General features: G+C 38.9%; 1 protein-coding gene across 7 annotated transcripts in view; it reads left to right on the top strand.

Moving 5' to 3' along the window:
- The first annotated feature begins 18,949 nt into the window (after positions 1–18,949).
- The window catches only part of RALGAPA1 (Ral GTPase activating protein catalytic subunit alpha 1), a 272,343-nt gene continuing 270,156 nt past the window's right edge, over positions 18,950–21,136 (top strand). For 5 of the 7 annotated variants that reach the window (XM_053672519.1, XM_037163988.2, XM_053672518.1 and 2 more), the window contains exon 1: positions 18,950–19,520. In XM_053672519.1, coding sequence (XP_053528494.1) covers positions 19,415–19,520 — 106 coding nt within the window. In that variant the 5' untranslated portion in view covers positions 18,950–19,414. The remainder of the gene's footprint in view (positions 19,521–21,136) is intronic. The other 2 variants (XM_037163996.2, XM_037163993.2) reach the window with 2 other exon arrangements.

Raw genomic sequence — 21,136 nt, 5'->3', positions numbered from 1 at the left:
AATCAAGAGACATACATATGGTTGCTGAATAGATTACAAACAAGGCCCTTACATATCTCATATGCTGTGTACAAGAGACTTACTTCAGATGAAAAGACATGCACAGACTGAAAGCAAAGGGATGGAAAAACATTATTTCATTAAAATAAAAGCAATATTTATACCAAACAAAACAGACTTTAAAACAAAGGGTATGTATACCCTGGCCAATGTGTCTCAGTTGGTTAGAGCATCATACCATAAACCCAAAGTTCATGGGGTTCAATCCCCAGCCAGGGCACATATCTAGGTTGCAGGACACATGCAAGAGGCAACCAATTGATATTTCTCTCCCTCTCTCTTTCCCTCCCTTCCCTCCTCTCTAAAATCAATAAGCATGTCCTCTGGTGAGGATTAAAAAAAAAAAGTCTATAACAAGAGACAGAGAAGTATCCAGCAATTTCACCTCTGGGTATTTATCTGAAGAAATCAAAATCACTAAGTCAAAAAGACATATGCACCATATATCATTGCAACATTATTTACAATAGCCAAGATGGAGACATAGGTGGAAACACTTTGCATCCTCACACAACCAAATCTAAAAACAACAAAGTTTTAACAACAATAAACGCAATTAAACCACACAGAAAATTGAATACGGAGTCCAAAAACAAGGAACGCTCAGCTAAACTGGTGAGAGGGGTGAATCCAACAGCGGAGCAGGTCCAGCAAAAAAGATCCCCCAACCTGGGCGGTGTGCAGGCAGCCAAGGGCGCGGATCCCAGGTGCAGGGTAGCTACAGACGGACCCAGGGAAGAGGCTCGGCTGACTGTCTGCAGTCGGTCACACATTTGTGCGCATATAAACCAGTGAAGAGGCGAGCACTGAGACAGATTGAGCAGGCCCCAGGGGTGCAGGGAGGTGGGCTCACACATTTGCCCACAGATAAACAGGCAGGGGTGAGCGGTGAGGCGGACTGGGCGAGCAGAGAGGACCGCCATTGCTCCCTCTCTGACCCCACCCCAACATGCAGCGTCACAAACCAGCGACCTGGGCGGCCCCGCCCTGGTGAACACTTAAGGCGCCTCTCATGCATAACAGGCACGAACAGATCAAAACATGGCTCAGGAACAACTCAGAGCCCCAGAGCCAATAAATCTAAGCGATGAAGAAATAGCCAAACTTTCAGATGCACAGTTCAAAACACTGGTGCTCAGAATGCTCACCGAACTGGTTGATTTTAGTCACAAATTAGAGGAACATATGAAGGCTAAACTAATTGGAATGAATGGAATTGCACAGGAAACCAATAGTAATGGAAAGGAAACTGGGACTCAAATCAAGGGAGCAGACCAGAAGGAAGGAAAAAATGGCCAAACAGAAAAATATGAAGAAACAAGAATTCAAAAAAATGAGGAGAGGCTTAGGAACCTCCAGGACATCTTTAAACGCTCCAACATTCGAATTATAGGGGTGCCAGAAGGGGAAGAGGAACAGCCACCAGTGGAAAACTTATTTGAACAAATACTAAAGGAGAACTTCCCCATTCTGGCCAAAAAAAGTAGACTTCCAGGAAATCCAGGAAGCTCAGTGAGTCCCAAAGAAGTTGGACCCAAGAAGGAACACACCAAGGCACATCATCATGACATTAGCCAAGATTAAAATGAAGGAGAGAATCCTAGAAGCAGCAAGAGATAAGGGACAGTCACCTACAAAGGAGTTTCCATCAGACTGTCAGCTGATTTCTCAAAAGAGACCTTACAGGCAAGAAGAGGCTGGAAAGAAGTATTCCAAGTCATGAAATCCAAAGACCTACAACCAAGATTGCTGTATCCAGCAAAGTTTTCATTTAGAATGAAAGGACAGATAAAGTTCTTCTCAGATAAGATCAAATTCTAGGAGTTCATCATCACCAAGCCCTTATTATATGAAATGTTAAAGGGACTTACCTAAGAAAAAGAAGATAAAAAAGATGAACAGTAAAAGGACAGCAAACTCACAGTTATCAACAACCACACCTAAAACAAAAGCAATTTAAGAGGACAGCTAGATCAGGAGCAGAACCATAGAAATGAAGATCACATGGAGGGTTAGCAACAGGGGGGTGGGAGGAGAAGGGGGGAGAAGGTACAGAGAATAAGTAGCATAGACAGTAGATAGAAAATAGATAGGGGGAGGGTAAGAATAGTAGGGGAAATACAGAATCTAAAGAATTTGAGACAGGTGTTCATGAACTAAAGGGGGGAATGGTGGGGGAGGGGTGTGCAGGGGGGAGGGGAATGGAGGGGGAATAGAACAAATGTAATGGCAGAGTTAATAAAATAAAGAATATATTTTTAAAAATTGATGTTACAGAATAGCCATGGTGATGTAAGGTATAGCATAGTGAATATAGTCAATAGCATTGTAATGGTTATGTATGGTGTCAAAAGGGTACTACATTTATCAGCATGATCATTTTAGAAGTTATAGAGACATCTAATTACTATGTTGTATACCTGAAACCAAAATAACATTGTACATCAACTGTAATTGAAAAACTACAACTTATTTTTTAAAATAAATGAACAAATTTGAGATATCTAGGAGGCACAATCAGCAAGCCTTAGCAATGGATTAAATTAGGGGCATGAGGGAGAGGATATAGTACATGGTTTACTTATCTCCCTTCTCTTTGAATTTTATTCATATTCTTATGCTAATAAATAAATAATGTCATCAGCTTTTGCTTCAATAAATTTCCTTAAATACAGTATTTCACTTAAGAGGTTTGTAGGATAGTTAGTGGAGGCAGTCTGGCTTCCTCACCCAGGTGTCTGGATAACTAAGGGAAGCAGTGTTCCCATAGCCTTGGAGGGGCCTGGTAACCAGTGTGCTCATAGCCTGGAGACTGGGTCCATAAACTGTTCCCATAACATGAAGTGGGCTCCCATGCGCAGAATTATGTTATGTTACGCAATGTTCTGGCCTTTTTCCAGTTTTGCTACCCTCTAGTACTTAAACAAGTAGGGCCTTCTCACTAGTTAGACACGTAGCTTGCAGCATGCGTGGCTCACCCACCCATGAATAAAGGTATGTCAAGCATCCCCACAGCTCCATGAATTTCCTTTGGCTCCCAGAAGTGGCAGTGGATCTGCTTGGCCTTGATCGACTACAACACAAGGTTCTATACTCATTGTATATGATTTTCAGTTCTTTCTGCCCTTTAACCAATATAATATTTCTTCTAATGCTTTTTTATTTGGGTGTTAATGTTACCTGTTTTCTCTAAAATTTGAATGATAATTTGTAAAATTGTAACGGAAACTATTACATGTATTGTCATTTATAAAATTGTAACAGAAACTATTACATGTATTACAGTAGAAGAGCAAGGACAACTAAATGGTTGGCACACTAACATGAAGGTGGTGGTGCACTAATGTTCATTGTGCTCCTCACTGCCAGTTTCATTTATGAATGTCCTTGATGAAGCAGTAAAAATTACTTTTTAATGAAATCTCAAGCACTGAGTATACATCTTTTTAATATTTTCTGTGGTAAAATAGGAAGTAGCATAAAGCATACAGAAGTAGAATAGTGATCTTAAGGAAAAAACACATGTGAAATTGAGTTGTGAGCTAATCTAGCAACTTGATTCAAGGAATGGCATTTTTGCTTGAAACAACTGATGAAGGATATTCAGACCTAGAAGTCTGGCAAATATTTTCACAAAAAAATCAAACAGACAAAGGGAGCCTGTCACTTTTAGCAAGATAATTGACAATATTTGTTACCAAGGATGAAATTCAAACTTCCAAATTAAAATTAGGAATTTGGAAAACTTTTATCCAGCACAATAAGCATGACAGCTTTCTAATACTTAAAGGATTTTCTAATGTATGTGATTTTAAAAGTATTTACGTTGTTTAACAAAATGTATTAACACTTGTAGTATCTGTATAACTCAGTGAACAATTATTTTCCAAATGGCAAATTGATAATGTTACAAAATGGCGCTTGGGTAAAAGAGCCAAGTAAAGTGCAAGATTTTGATGTGAAGAATACAAAAAGTTTACTGATATACTCTCATATTCCACATTGCAACTAATCTTTAAGAAACTACCATTTAGTTTAGTTTTAGTGTAGTGTCCATAATTAGAAGAAAAAAATATTAACAGTTTCCCCTTTTCCAATTACATATCTATATGAGGCCAGACTTTTTTCATATGCTTCAACTATATGAAAAAATAAAAAATATTGCATCATAAGATTCTAGCTGTTTTCTATTACACCAAACATTAAAGAGATTTGCAAAGAAATGAAAAGCTGACAATTTCCTCATTAAACATTTTTTGTTTTTAAAAAAATAGGTGTTTTGACCTGACTGGTGTGGCTCAGTTGGTTGGGCATCGTATTGCAAAGCCAAAGGGCACCAGTTCAATTCTCAGTTTGATTCCTAGTCAGGGCACATGCTTTGGTTCCCTCCCGTCAAGGCATATACAACAAGCAAGTGATCTATGTTTTTCTCTCATGTTGATGCTTCTCTTTCTCCCTGCCTACTCCTCTCTCTAAAAATAACTAAATGAAATCTTTTGAAGAATGGATATTTTAGCCCTGGCTGATATAACTCAGTGGATTGAGTGCTGGCCTACAAACCAAAGGGTTGCCGGTTCAATTCCTAGTCAAGGCACATGCCTGGGTTGTGGACCAGGTCCCCTGTTGGGGGTGCATGAGAGGCAACCACACATTGATGCCTCTCTCCTTCTTTCTCCCTCCCTTGCACTCTCTCTCTCTATAAATAAATAAATAAATAAATAAATAAATAAATAAATAAAATCAATCTTTTCTCTAAATGGATATTTTAGCTTTTTTATTTATTTAATTCTCACCCGATGACATGCCTATTGATTTTAGAGAGAAAGGAAGGGAGAGAGAGAGAAAGGGAGAGAAACACTGATCTGCTCCTTGGCATACATGTCCAGACCGGGGATGAACCCACAACCTCGGCATGTACCCTAACCCAGAATCTAACCTGCGCCTTTTTGGTTTATGGGATGACACTCCCAACAACTGATGCGTCTTGGCCAGGGCTCATTGTCATTTTAAAACATATTAAATAACTTTGAAACATCTCAGATTTTTTAAAAGAGATTTTGTCTTCTAGAACATTTTTAGATTTACAGAAAAAAAAAAACAGCTAAGACTACAGAGTTCCCATATGCCCTGTACCTAGTTTTCATTACTTATAAATGGTATGGCAGATTTGTTACAATTAAAGGTACATTATTATTAACTAAACTACAGAGTTTATCAAATTTCCTTAGTTTTTACCTAATGTACTTTATTTATTTCAGAATGACCTATTACACTTAGCTGCCAATTTATCTTAGGTTCTTCCTTGTTGTGATAGTCTCTCAGACTTTCCTTGATTTCAGTGAGTTGGATAGTTTGAGGAGTACTGGTCAATTAGAATTTGTCTAACATTTTTCTCATGATTAGATTAAGGTTATAGGTTTTGGGCGGAGGACCACAGAAGTAAACTGTCACTTTCATCCCATTATAACAAGGGTACCCACTATCAACTTGGCTTATCACTGCTGCTGTTGACCTTTATCACCTGGCTAAGGGAGTGCTTATTTCTCCACTGTAAAGTTACTCCCCCATCCCTTCCATATTGTACTCTTTGGAAGAAATTCATTATATGCAGACAACACTTAAGAAGTAGTGGATTATTTCCATTTCTGTGGCTACCTACATAAATTTTTTGTAACTCTTTTTGCCCAGGAGATTTGTCTTTTCTCCCCCATTTATTTATTTACACAGTCACTTACTTATATAAGTAAGGACTCATGAATATTTATGTCACATTTTGAGTTATAATCTAAAAAGTACTTTATTTATTTTGTTGTTCATATTGGTTTAGCTGTCACCACTAGGTGCTCTTTCGTTTGCCATGGGTCCCAGCGTCTTCCTTCCATTTACTTAATTATTTCATTCCAGTAATACATGTATAGCAGTATCAGCTGTTAATCCATCCCTACATGGGAAACAACTACGGCAACAAGAGTACAGTGTTTATGTACATTTCCTTTAGCCTTTAGTTTTACAGATTCCACTCATTTCCGAATGATTACCCTCCCCTCCCACCCTACCTTCTTCGGTGAAGCTGTTTCAAACATTGCAATACAGTTAGATTGTTTTGTCATAGCCTATATTCCAACCTGGGTTCCTCTGACATCTTAAGTGACTTATTTTATTTGCTTATATGAAAGTCCACTCTGTGTGCTATAAAGTTCTATGAATATTGAAAAATGCAGTCAAATATCCACAGTTACAGTATTATATAGAGTATTTTTATCACCCTAAAAATCCTCTGTGCGTGCTTGTCCTTTCCAATCTTCTCTTCCTCCCACCAAGCCCATGTCAAACACTGATTTTTTTTTTCAGGATGTCATATAATTAGAATCATATAGTATGTAGCTTTTTTCAGACCGGCTTCTGTCATTTAGTGACATGCATTTAAGATTTGTCCCTCTGTTTTCATGGCTTGATTTCTTTTTATTGCTGAATAATATTCTATTGTATAGATGTGGCATAGTTTGTTTATTTATTTACTTATTGAAGGATTTCTTGGGTTTACGAGTTTTGGGACTTATGAATAAATAATTATACACATTTGTGTGCAGATTTTATGTGAGGGCATATTTTCAAACCGTTTGGGTAAGTATCATGAACAATTGTTGAATCATACGGTAAGACTATACTTAACTTTATAAGAAATTGCCAAACTGTCTTTCAGAGTGGGCTGTGCCATTTTATACTCTCATCAACAATGGCCTGGATGGGGAGTTCAGGTGGTTAGAGTGTCCTCCTGATGAGTCAAGGTTGTGGGTTCAGTCCCCAGGGCACATATGGGAGATGAACGATGGATGCGCAGAGGACTGGAGCAGCGGGTTGTTGTTTCTCTCTCTCTCTCCCCCCTTCCCTTCCCTTCCTCTCTCTCTCTAAAATCAATGAAATTAAAAAGAATTTAAAAAAAAACGAGTTCCTGTGCTCTATATTCCCACCATCATTTGGTGCTGCCAGTGTTTTGAATTATAATCATTCTAATATACGTGCTGTAGTATCTCATTGTTATTGCAATTTGTGATTCCCTAATGACAAATGATACTGAAAATCTTTTCATTTGTTTTTATTTTTATTACTTTTACTTTTTAATAATGTATTTTACATTTCTATTTTATATTTTTATGTGTCTATTTTATATTGTCTTTATTATGTCAAGGATATTTTCATATGCTTGTCATCTGTGTATTTTCTTTGGTGAGGTGTCCACTCTTCTGCCCCCTTTTTAAAATTGAGTCACTTGTTTTCTTATTGTTGAGTTTTAAGAGTTCTTTGTATATTTAAAACAAATCCTTTTTCAGATATATGTTTTGCAAAGATTTCCTCCCAGTTGGTGGCTTGTATTGTAATTCCCTTAACAGTATCTTTCACAGAGCAGAAATTTTAATTTTAATAAAATCCAAATTAGCAATTTTTTCTTTGAGTTCAAGGAGTTTATAATTCACTGGGAGACAGTAACTTAATTGCAAAAACAACTGTTTTTTATCTTTCATTTTTTAAAGGCTTTATTTACTTATTTTCAGAGAGGGAGAGAAACATTGATGTACAAGGGAAACATCAGTTGGTTGCCTCTCACACGCCCCCAGCTGGAGACCTGGCCCACAACCCAGGCATGTGCCCTGACAGGGAATTGAACCAGAGACCTTTTGGTTCATAGACTGGCACTCAATCCACTAAGCCGCACAAGCCAGGTCAACAACTGTTTTTAAATAAAGTAATATTTTGTTATAAACTAATGGTATAGGAAAGGAATATACAGTTACTTAAAATATAGTTTCCAGCAATTTCATGATCTTAAAATTTTTCTGAAGACCGCATTTGTCCATCACATTATAGCATAATGTGACAGACCAGATGAATAAGAAGTGGTAAGTACTATGAGCACATTTAAAACACTGTATGATGAAAATAAGAGGAAAAATGTGCAGGTTCAGGGGCCTGTCACTTATGTAAAGTTTTTAGGACTATGAACATTGTGAGTGGGTTCAAATGAAACAAAACTAGACCATACAAATATTACTTTTTACTGACTCATCCATGCTCTCTTGATTACTATAGTTGTATACAAAGTTTTTAAATCAGCAAGTTTTATTCTTTTTCAGTGTTGTGTTGGCTATTCTGGATCTTTTGCCTTTCCATATACACTTTAGAATCAGTGTGTTGATATTTGCAAAAACCAATTTTGATTGGTATTGTTTTGAGTCAATAAAGATCAATTTGGGAAGAATTGAAATCTTGAAAAAATAAAATGCTCCATTCCATGAACACAAATCTTCCTCCATTTATTTATGTCTTTGATTTCTTTTGTTAGAATTTTGTAGCTTCCTCCACTTTAAATAATGTAATAGATTAGCAAGAGTTCTTTGGGGGCCTTCAATAATTTTAATCCTGAAACCAAAGACTTTGAGATAGAACTGCTGTCTATTTCTTGGTCACTAAAAGAACTTAGTTTTCTAAATATTAACTCGGATCCTTGCCATTTGTATTTTGTTAAGATTCACTTGATAAGCATTCTGCTCCTATTCTTACCATTGCAACACAGCTGGAATTGCAAACTTATCATTCACAAGTAATGAAGCTAAAACAGATATAGTCTTTAAAATAAGTGTACACGTTTTTATAATAAAATGGAAAACTAAGACATAATGGCTTCACCTAGTGATTTCACCCAAGGAATATGATATGAAAAAGGCAAAGAAGAAACAAACAAAACCAACCACACAAAACTTTACACTGGAGAAATCTGACAAACAATACTTCAGTCAGGTGATCAAGTTCAACATCAATGGCACTTCTGTGACCTTCCTTCTTCAAACCTGCAACTTTAGCCTGATCATGAGAAAAACATCAGACAAATTTCAACAAAGGAGCATCTTTCAATAAACCTGACCAGTACTCTCAAGGTCATCAAAATAAGGAAAATAAGAAAAATTATTATAGCCAAAAGGAGGCTAAGGAGAAATGATAACTGAATGTAATAACATATCTTGGTTAGGATTATGGAAGAGAAACAAAATAAAAAATTAGGAAATCTGAATAAACTATGAAGTTAGTAATAACATACTATTATTGGTTCATTAATTATAATAAATATACCATACTAACATAAGATGTTAATATTATGGGAAAGTGTAGGAGAATTGGGCATATGGGAACTCTTCCACATTATTGGCTCAATTTTCCTGTAAATTTAAAATTGTTTTAAAAAATAAGTCTATTTAGGAGACTTCCGACCAAGATGGAGGCGTAGATAGACACACTGTGCCTCCTCGCACGCCCAAAAGAAAAACAACAATTTAAAAATAAAAAAACAACCAGAACTGACAGAAAATTGAACTGTGTGGAAATCTGACAACCAAGGAGTTTAGGAGAAACATTCATCCAGACTGATATAAGGGGCAGAGACAGGCAGGCAGGCAAAGAGGACTTGTGGCAAGGCAGCAGCAGGCAGACCACTGAGGCAGCGGATTGCATATTGGGCAGTCCCACATTCCCAAGCAGATAAACTCGGAGAAACAACTGGGGAGTGGGATGGACTTGGAAACCCAGGGTCCTAGCATGGAGAAATAAAGCCTGAAATCACTGATTGAAAGCACTAGTGGGGGTTGAGGTGCCAGAAGAAACTCCCAGCTTCACAGGAAAGTTTATTGGGAAAACCTACAGGGTCCTAGAACATACACAAGCCAACCCACACAGGAATCAGCACCAGAAGGGCCCAATTTGCTTGTGGGAAGCAGGGGAAGTGACTGAAATCCGGCAGAGAGCAGAGCAAGTGCCATTTATCCCTCTCATACCCCTTCCCCACATACAGTGTCACAACCCAGTCACATGTGTTACTCTGCCCCTGTGAACACCTGAGGCTCTGCCCCTCATAGGTAACAGGTGTGTCAAGACAAACAAACAAAAAAAAATGGTCCAAATGAAAGAACAGATCAAAGCTCCAGAAAAAATACAACTAAATGACAAAGAGGTAGCCAATCTATCAGATACACAGTTCAAAACACTGGTAATCAGGATGCTCACAGAACTGATTGAATTTGGTCACAAATTAGATGAACAAATGAAGGCTACACTAAGTGAAATAAGGGAAAATGTACAGGGAACCAACAGTGATAGGAAGGAAACTGGGACTCAAACCAATGAAGTGGACCCAGAGAAAGAAAGAAACATCCAACCAGAAAAGAATGAAGAAACAAGAATTCAAAAAAATGAGGAGAGGCTTAAGAACCTCCAGGACTTCTTTAAACATTCCAACATCTAAACTATAGGGATACCAGAAGGAGAAGGGGAAGAGTAACAAGTGGAAAAGTTATTTGAACAAATAATAAAGGAGAACTTCCCCATTCTAGCAAAGGAAATAGACTTCCAGAAAGTCCAGGAAGCTCAGAGAGTCCCAAAGAAGTTGGACCCAAGGAGGAACACACCAAGGCACATCATAATGACATTAGCCAAGATTAAAATGAAGGAGAGAATTCTAGAAGCAGCAAGAGATAAGGGGACAGTCACCTACAAAGGACTTCCCATTAGACTGTCAGCTGATTTCTCAAAAGAGACCTTACAGGCAAGAAGGGGCTGGAAAGAAGTATTCCAAGTCAGGAAAGACTAGGACCTACATCCAAGATTACTCTACCCAGCAAAGCTTTCATTTAGAATGGAAGGGCAGATAAAGTGCTTCTCAGATAAGGTCAAGTTAGAGGAGTTCATCATCACCAAGCCCTTATTATATGAAATGTTAAAGGGACTAATCTACAAAAAGATGATCAAAACTATGAACAGTAAAATGACAACAAACTCACAACTATCAACAACTGAACCTAAAAAACAAAAGCAAACTAAGCAAACAACTAGAACAGGAACAGAAATACAGAAATGGAGATCACATGGAGGGTTATCAATAGCGGAGTGGGAGGGGGAGAGGGGGGAAAAGGTACGGAGAATAAGTAGCATAGATGGCAGATAGAAAAAAGAAAGGGGGAGGGTAAAAATAGTATAGGAAATGGAGAAGTCAAAGAACATATATGTATGACACATGGACATGAACTAAAGCTGGAAAATGTGGGTGGGAAGAGGTGTGCAGGGCAGAGGGGAGTTAAGGGTGAAAATGGGAGAACTGTAATAGCATAATCAATAAAATATATTTTTAAAAAGAAAGCAATAAAAGTATCAAATATTTAAAAATTAAAAAAGTAAAAGAGAAAAGTTTTTTTTTTAAGTTTATTAAGTGAAAAGATCAGTGGTTTCCAGGGATTACAAGGAGGGTTGACTAGGTGAATCATGGAGGATTTTTAGGGCAGTGAAAATACTCCATATGATACCATAATAATGGACACATATACATTTGTCCAAATATATAAAATATATACCCCCAGAAATGAACCCTATGTAAACCACGGTCCTTGGTGACAATTATACGTTAATGTAGGTTCATCAGGTGTAACAATGTACCCCTCTCTGGTGGGGGATGTTGATACTTGAGGAAGCTGTGCATGTGTAGAGGCAGGGAATATATAGGAAATCTCTGTACCTTCCTCTCGATTTCATTGTGAACCTATACCTGATCTATGAAAATGAAATATATAAAAATAATGTATTGATAGGGGACTCAAGACTTGGAAAAGTTTAGCTTAAGGTAAAAAGTTATGTCTGGCAGGTGATATGTATGTTAAAGCTTTTGTTTCAGAAACTACAGATAAGGCCTGTTGTGGCCCCTGGGAAAACAGCCAACCTCCTGGGGCACTGCTAAAGATTACCACCTGGGGACAACTGGAGGCATCTGGACCTTTGTGTTCCAGGGAGAGACAGATGACCACCGCCCCTGGGAACAGTTTACTGCCCAGGATGGGAATGTTGCAGAGTCTATCGCCTAATCCTTCCTGAATCTCAAAGTCCTCACAGCACCTTGTATATTCCCTGGTATAAGAAATCTGGCCTAGAAAGAGAATGTAAGATGGTCTTTTAGGGTATGAACCTATCATCTTCTCAGATCACTGGCCATTTGAATAAAGTGCCCCTAAAGATTCAATTGCTGTCATTGATTATTGGGTTTGGTAGTGACGGGCAGCATGAATGCCAGTGTCTTTTCTGGTTACTCTATGAGCTTTAAAAAATCTCTTAAATTTGAAAAAACCTGACTTTATAAAAAATAGTTATATAACAAGTTCACATCTGGGAGATTGATGGTGACCTATTTTTCCTGGAATATTCATGATTTAAACATAAGTTTGAATTTGAGTTTCGGAGTTTTCACAAGCAATATTTTAAAGATAATTTTCTGGGCTTTTTCATAATAATTATGTCTCTAGTGGAGAGAGCTTATACTTTCAGAGAATTTTAGTATTTAAGTCATTGGGAAGAGGAAATCAGGAAGTGAGTTTGGCATGTTATATATAAATTACATTTATGCCAATTTGGTTTGCAATGGCACTACCTTTTTTGCTCAGTTATGCCAGCCATATAATTAATTATTAATGGCACATTACATTTTTATATATGCTAGAATTACTTCATTCCTTCATCAAAGACTTACTGAGTGCCCATGCAAGAGAAAGGGAGGCAAGTTGACATTCATTCTTCCATTCAACAACTATTTATTAGGGGCATTTTGTAAAGGGAAATTTTCAAGGAGACTGGAATAAAGCTTTAAACAAAACCTATATGGTCTGTATCCTCAGGGAGTTTAGAGTCTAGTGAGAAAGTAAATCTTTAAACAATTACATAAATTCCTCCATTAAAAGTCTGTGAGGGAAAGGAAGGGAACGTTATGTGTCACCCATTATAGAATTAACTTCCAATAGCATTTCTCACCTAATTATCACAAGTACTGCTGTAGTTTACCTGTGAGAAAAACAAGGATCAAAGAGATTAAACTATATGCCAGGGACCCCAGGGCAATTAAGTCCTGAAATGGAATGCCTAATTCAGATTTAATTCTAAAGATCATGATTGAAAACACAATATTAATTCCTAAATTTCACAAAACTTTGAGGGGCAGACCCTATCTGGATTTTACTAATGAGAGGACTGACACCGCAAGGAATTAGAACCCAAATCCAAAACAAGCCCTGTAATTTTGATGATACGAACATACAAGCCATGCATGTGGTAACTGTATACATTTTTGTGTACAAAATAATAATAAGATTGTCGTTGAAACAAGCTACAATTAAGCATTGTTTTTAAATGTAATTTTGGCAAAAAATACTACAGCTCTCTTGCTTGCTAAATTTTTAAAATTTTCTATGCTGATCAAATATTTCATTGTATTTTGGAAAGGGCTAGTGCTCTAGGTAAGAGCTGAGGAGGAAGACAGTTCTGCAAACAAGCAGGCTCAATCTCTCGTTTTAAAAAGATTTTATTTATTTATTTTTAGACAGAGGGGAAGGGAGGGAGAAAGAGAGGGAGAGAAACATCACTGTGCAATTGCCTCTAGAGCACCCCCTGCTGAAGACCTGGACTGCAATCCAGGCATGTGCCCTGACTGGGAATCGAACTGGCAACATTTTGTTTGAAGTCTGGCCCTCAGTCCACTGAGCCACACCAGCCAAGGCCAAGCAGGCTCACTCTTAATGAAATTATTTTATGGAGAAAAGTTTCCAAGAACAATTATAATTTATATTATGTAGAATTTCACTGATGTTTTTCAGCTATTGCAGATTCTTTGGATGACTCCATCAATGTAATAGAATATTGAATTTTTCTTTACAGAGGAAAGACTGACACATAACTATGTTTACATGGGGTGCAAATAGGGAAAAAAGGATAAAAAATACAAGCAATAAAAAGGAAACCAAGATTAATTCTGTAGGAAGCATATATAGTTCTGCTTAAAAGTCTTTTCATTGTCAAGTAGTTTGCAGCAAAAAAAAAAAAACCCATGGGATATAACATAGTAAAAAGAAAAAAAGTATATATATATAAGAAAACACATAAATAGTATATGGAAATAATTATTAGTAACAGTTAGGACACGATAAATTGCCCTCAACTTCATCCTCCAAGTATATCTTTCTGTTTGAATCTCTGGTGACCACAACATATGCTCACTTTATTAAGCATGGAAATGTTTAATAAAGACTAATATTCTTTTTCTTTTCCTTTTCTCCTATCTTTGTATCCTTATTCTTATCTCACCATATACAATGCTCTGATATTTTAAGACCAGGAAAAGCAGTTTAACCCCCACTGTTTAAATAGATAAACATAAAATATTTTTTTTTAATTCTGCCCTGGCTGGTATAGCTCAGTGGATTGAGCACGGGCCTGTGAACCAGAGGATCGCGGTTCGATTCCCAGTCAGGGCACATGCCTGGGTTGCAGGCAGGTTCCCTGCAGGACAGTTCCCTGCAGGGGATGCACTAGAGGCAACCATACATTGATGTTTCTCTCCTTCTCTCCTTCCCCTCTAAAGATAAATAAATAAAATCTTTAGAAAATATTTTTTTTAATTCTACCTCAAACCTTAAGGAAAGCATAGAACACGCTTCCCAATGAATCAAAGTCTGGAAAGTAAAGAATTAGCTTTGCTTACATTTTGGTCTGCTCCTTTTAAGCACTGTTCTCCTGTCTTTGTCCTCCTTCCACCATTCTCTCTGATCTTTTGGTGTCTCCTCCAAGTAGGCTACTGTTCCTGAACTGACAGCAAAAACAGAAACTTTATTGTATTTGCATGAGTTCAGTAAGCATTTGTTGAGTGCCTAGTATTTACTCATCTTTCCATGAAAATGCCTACCACACGCCAGGTATCATTGGGGAAAGCAGAGAAAGAGAGAGCGCAGAGGAAGACAGAGAGGGAAGGAGGGAAAAGAAAAACAACTCTTGAAGCCTTGGATTGTGGAACATAGAAAAATAAAAACCAAAAGCTTGTCTTGAGGAGAGATTACAGTCCGATATAAGGGAGAAGAAACATAGAATGACTGACTACAAGAGTGTGGTGAAAGTCATGGTAGAACAAAAGAAAGCATTGCTGGAGGACTTTAGAAGAGGTCTGCAATATTGTTTACAAGCAATTTAAAAAATATATGTTCATTCTATTATTTATTTTTAGAGAGAGGGGAAGGGAAGGAGATAAAGAGGGAGAGAAACATGGATGTTTCTTGTCTGTGCCTGGATGGGAGCCAAACGCACAACCTAGGCATGTACCCACACCAGGAATGACACAGGGGACCTTCTGCTTTGGGGGAGGACACCCAACCAACGGAGTCACACAGGTCAGGGCTACACGCAATTAAAACAAAGTCATAATCTCTATTCAGCCCAGGAGAATATCACTAAAATGTGTAAGTCAGGATTTTTCCTATTGCAAGGGACTAAAACCAGCTTGGGCAAAATAAGAACTTTACTGGCCTGTGAAATAGAAAATATCATGGTACTTAGGCAAGCTGGATCCAAATGCCCAAACAATGTTATCAAGACTCACTCTATCCCTGTCTAAGTATCCCCTCTGTTCTTGGAGTGTTAGCTTTATTCCCAGCAATTCTTTTCACACGTTGGTTCCTAGAAGTTCCAGGTCTTCAACTTGGAAAAAAGTTTCTCTTTTTCACTAGTTGTAGAAGTGAGTTTTATTGAACTAACCTGCTTATGTGTGTATCACAAACACACTTGCTCTGCCCAGGGTGCTAGAACACTGAAGTCTAACTGGAACAGTGGGGAGTAAGATCCAATGAGACCAAGAGAGAGGTGGCTTTCCAGAGGAAAATCTGGGTATGATTACCTTTTTTTTTTTCTACCTCCACTTCAATACGTGTTCTTCAGGAGTAAGAGACTAGGTCTGCTCTACCTGTGACATCTTAACAGACTTAGAGATGCTGGTCATAATCACTATGAAGTGGAAGCAAGGTATAAAATCTGAACATGCTTGTAGCTTCCCTGAAGTTATCCCCTCAATATGGGTTTTATTCTTTGATCTGAAGTGCTAAACATTTCCTGACTATTAATACATATTCTTAAACAAATAGGAGGTCTGTCAGGAAAAAGTTCAGCCATTGTTAATATAACAAGAATAGTTTGCAGGGCATTAATGTAACCTGGCAGCCAAGGAGAGGGGACTGGAATGCACATGTGTGATCAATGACAACTGCACTGTTGTGGTCAGTGGGGGTGGTAGATGCTATTGAGTGAGCGTGTGCACTGTGTGGTCATTGCATTCAAAATGACTGAGTGAGCAGAGTAACAATCTGCATCAAATTTTGTGTTAAGCTTGAACATTCCTTCATGAAAGCTATTCACATGATTCAGAAGGCTGCAGCTACGGGCAACTGGTGATTGGCAGCTTCATCACTGACAACTTACCTGCTCACGCATCATGCCTCCTGCAGAGTTTTATGGTGAAACATCAAATGGCCCAGGTGACTCCTACAACCCAGATTTGGTGCCCTGCAACATTTGGCTTTTACCAAAACTAAAATCACCTTTGAAAAAAGAGATTTCAGACTGTCGATGAGATTCAGGAAAATATGATGGGGCAGCTGATGGCAACTGGAAGAACTGTGGGAGGTCCCAAGCTTCTTCTATGAGGGGGACTGAGGCATCACTGTCCTATGCACAATGTTTCTTCTATCTTATATCTTCGTCAATAAAGTCTCTATTTTTCATAGTACATGGCTGGATGCTTTCTGGATAGACCTCATATAAACCATTCTCCTTCTCCCTCATAAGAAATGTCTCGATTTATGTATGCCATATCTTAACACTTTAACTTCATTAAAGTACTGAGAGAAGATAAGACTATTGGGTGTTTTTATTTTTGCTTTTTAACTCAAAATTTCTTTGAAAAGGAGTGGATGCCCTGGCTGGTGTGGCTCAATGGATTGAGTGCCAGCCTGCAAACCTAATGGTCACTGGTCTGATTCCCAGTAAGGGCATTCATTATACCTGGGTTGCAGGCCAGGTCCCCAGTTGGTGGCATGTGAGAGGCAACCAATGTCTCTTTCACATACTGACATTTCTCTCCCTCTCTTTCTCCCCCACTTTCCCTCTCTCTAAAAGCAAATAAAAAAAATCTTTTAAAAAAATAGCCCTGGCTGGTGTGGCTCAGTGGACTGAGTGCTGGTCTGCAAACTTGAAGGTCACAAGTTTAATTCTTGGTCAGGGCACATACCTGGGTTGTGGGTGAGGTCCTCAGTTGGGGGTGTATGAGAGACACCTGATGGGTCTCCCACATGTTTCTCTCCCTCTCTTTCCCCTTCCCTTCCCCTCTCTCTAAAAATAAGTGAATAAAAAATCACCACTCATACTCACCATCAGTAAGATGGCTAATTTGAAAATAATCTTTATTAATTTGACTGCTAAAACATTATCATTAAATATAAATTACGTGTATTGAGTAAAATTAGCCAGACCCCTCCCCCCAAAGAGTATACTGCATGCTTACACTCATATAAAACTCTAGAAAATGAAAACTCTTAAGTGACAGAAAGTTCAGTGGTTGCTTGGGGACCAGGGGTGGGGGAATGGAAGGGATAAGAAAGGGGCAAATTTGGGGTGGGGGGTGATAGTAATGTAATGTTTACTATTTTGATTGTGATGATGTTTTTATGGTTGTGTGCAAATGTCTAACTTACCAAATCGTACACTTTGAAAATGTGCAGTTTATTGCATATCAAGTACACCTTAATAAGGCTGTTTAAAATTTATTTTAGCCCTGTCTGGCATGGCTTAGTGGATTGAACAGTGGCCAGGAACAGAAGGGTCACCATCACCAGTTCAATTGCTGGCAGGAGCACATACCTTAGTTGTGGGCCATGTCCCCAGTTGGGGGCATGTGAGATGTGATTGATCATGTAGCTCTCACACATACCTGTTTCTCTCCCTCTCTTTCTCCCTCCCTTCCCTTCTCTCTAAAAAATAAATAAAATCTTTTAAAATTGTTTTTTAAAGTATTGTTTTAAAAAAAGAGAGAAAAAAGGGAAAAAAGAAAAAATATTGTTTTAATCTGATTTCTGAAGTTACTGAGTGTGAATATTTGTCACATGCTTTAGTTATAAGTATATACTTGTTATTTTTCCATGTTCTTTACTAATTTTTCTACCTGTGCCTTTTCTCCTGGATTTGTGGACTCTTTATCTATCAGGAAAATTCACCCTTAAAGTACTCCATATTTCTTTTTTCTGTAATTTTTCTGTTACAGCATGCTTTCAAGAGAACTCATTTATTTGTGCAAATTTTAACCAGGAGGCTGTACTATGACACTACAAATCTTTAAACTGCAGTAAGTTGTTAATCACTTTGCAAAACAAACAAAAATCATCTAAAAGAAATTCAAATAGTAAATGAAGGTGTATTACAACCAATGCCTTCAGAACCGGCATCTAAAATACGTTGCACACCTGCTTTGATGTTTTGGATCTATCTTCATAAGTTATTATGATAGAGTAAACAATAGAGATGAAAGATATTTAAAATTTTTTAAACATTTATTTATTAAAAAGAGAGGGAGGTAGAGAGAAACCTCAATTTGTTTGTTGTTCCACTTATTGATGCATTCATTGGTTGATTATTGTATGTGCCCTGATCCAGGTCAGAACCTGCAACCCTGGCAATACTGAAATGTGCTTTAAACAACTCAGTATCCAGCCAGGGCGATGAAGGAGCATTATAAACAAAAAAGTATAAGATACTACTCTGGGAGTTTGGCTAGGAATTGCTTGCTTAAAATAACGCACGCAGTAATTACCTTCTCTGATTTTCCTGGGCTCCTCCTTTGGCTGCTTACTGATGAAACCAAAGGGGGATGGATAACGCCACGAATGATCTCACGCTGGCATGACGTCAAGAAAACTTGACGTCACACGTCAGAAAGTGGTTGCCATGGGGACCATTCTCCACTGACGGCAGAGTCGTGAAATCCCATCACTATCGCTACACTCCGTCGCCTTTAGGCCTATGCCGGGTCTAAGCTGCTAAAGAGGCTTCAACCTTAAGGGGGCCTCAGGGAGAAAGTAGTGTTGCTGCCGCCGAGAGCCCCACCCCCGCGGCACACGGTCCGGAGCCCCGGCCAGTGGCGGCGAGCGGCGGCCGCAGGAAGCGGGCGGTGGCGGCGGCGGCGGCGGGCGCCCTACCCGGGTCTCCCTTGCTCCATGCAGGGCTGGGAGAAGGGATCCGCCATATTGGAGCCGCAGCTGAAGGTGCCTTGCAGCCGCGGCGCGAGCCGTGTGGAGGTGGCGGCCCCGGCGTGGATCTGGGAGGAGTCGGCTGCTCCGGGGCCCTCAAGGCTGGGGAGTGAATGAGCGGCTCACGCTAGTCTCCTCCCTGCCCACTCCCTCCACTTTCGGCCGCCGGACCGGGCCGGGAGGGGGCTGGAGACGGCCGTGACGGCGGCAGCGGCAGGATGTTCTCCAAGAAGCCGCACGGGGACGTGAAGAAATCTACCCAAAAGGTGCTGGACACCAAGAAGGACGCGCTGACCCGCCTCAAGCACCTGCGCATCGTCATCGGTGAGGAGCGAGGGGTGGCGGCGCCCAGAGGCCTGAGCTGCCGTGTCTTCCCTCTGCTGGGATCCCCTGGGGACTCTTCCCCGCCTCCGGGCGCGGTGCGGAGGTAGAGGTTGAGGCGTCGCCTATGCAGGGTCGCGGGAGGGCGGTTAATTTGGGGAAGAGAAAACTTGGCAGCACTAACACTGGGTTACCTAATTTTGAGGTAATCGTCCGAAGGCATTTTTTTTTTAAAACGAGTGTTTCTCTAAAAACAGATCTTTTAGACTTGAGGGAGACTTGATGCCTGTGGATAATGGAGTTTATAGGATGTTTGTCTGATGGATGACTACCGTCATCCCCACCCAAGTGAAAAGGAAAAAGTTCTTTCTCGAACAATACAGACCTTAGTCTTTAAAGTTTCTGGGCCAGTAAGTGCTAGGAGGAAGCAGTTACACCTCTTTGGGAAGTGGGTGGTTCCCAAAAACTTGTGGGAAAGAGCCCCGCCCTTTGTTAATGCACCTTGTTCGTCTCTACTGTCATTGAGAACTATTATTAATTATAGCAATCAAGTCGTTTACAGCTTCCTTTGCTTCTACAGAATTGCATAGAATTCTAATTTTATTTAATTAACAACTTTCTTACCGTCTGTTTCCCTGTACTTCTGTTTTGCTAGCAAACCAAAGAGCACTCTGAGTTTTGGATATGGAGTTAGAATCTTTTGGATACTGGGTCATTTCGTAGGCTGATAAAGGCTGTAATAATACTTATGGGATATCTGGTCCAGTACTTGGATCTTTTTAGGTGAAAAGGAAAGTTAGTTCGCTTGTATTAATACAGAGTTAATGGCAAAACGGAGTTTTGAACCTGTCTGAATCCTAGTTTAGAGTTTATCTCAAGCTCTCTTTCTAAAGAATTGTTTTGAAAATTGTTTATTCAGTGATATGATTACCTTATTTGAGTGCCTGTTTCTCTGCTGTATTGTTATACCACCAGGATAGCACCAGTAACACCTAACATTTGTATGGTGCTTTACAGAATGATTTCACATAAATTATAATTATAATCACAGTAACCCTACAGGTAGATATTCTTCATTATTTACCGAGAAGGCTGAAGTCTGGGAATGTCATCCTGGTACTAGGAGGCAGAGCCAGAACTGGAGCCCAGATTTCATATCTTCAGTTTGTTTTTAACTCTTCCTACGTTTATGACAGGAAATTGTTATCACAAATGTGTTGTATTTATTCCTGTGGAATAGTAAGAAAGCAATTAAATCAGGTTAGTGTTATGAAAAGAAGCCCAGTTTTCAAGAAAATGTAAATCTAAATATAGTTAAGATTGTGAGCTTTTTATTTCTGTTCTTCATTGTATTCGAGAGGTAACTCATTGAAAAAAAGATTTGGCCAAGAGAGTGATGCAGAGAAGGAATGTGTGAATGTAGGAGATGCATCACAGATAATGGAAGTTCGAAATTGAAGGCTTAATGGAATTTGACACCTACTTGGGATAAACTGTAGGTTGGGTAATGGCAAAGCTATAAAGTTGAGTTCCAGTGGATGTTGACATTTCCTAGATTAAGCCATAGCTCTTTAATTATAGAGTGCAGTAATTGTTCATGTATACTTTTTTGGCAGAGA

This window comes from Artibeus jamaicensis, unplaced genomic scaffold, assembly GCF_021234435.1.
Source record: "Artibeus jamaicensis isolate MK-2021 breed Jamaican fruit bat unplaced genomic scaffold, CSHL_Jam_final contig_760, whole genome shotgun sequence".
NCBI classification, from domain to species: domain Eukaryota; kingdom Metazoa; phylum Chordata; class Mammalia; order Chiroptera; family Phyllostomidae; genus Artibeus; species Artibeus jamaicensis.
The sequence above is the reverse complement of the archived record's forward strand: the minus strand, read 5'-3'. Positions and strand labels throughout refer to the sequence as shown.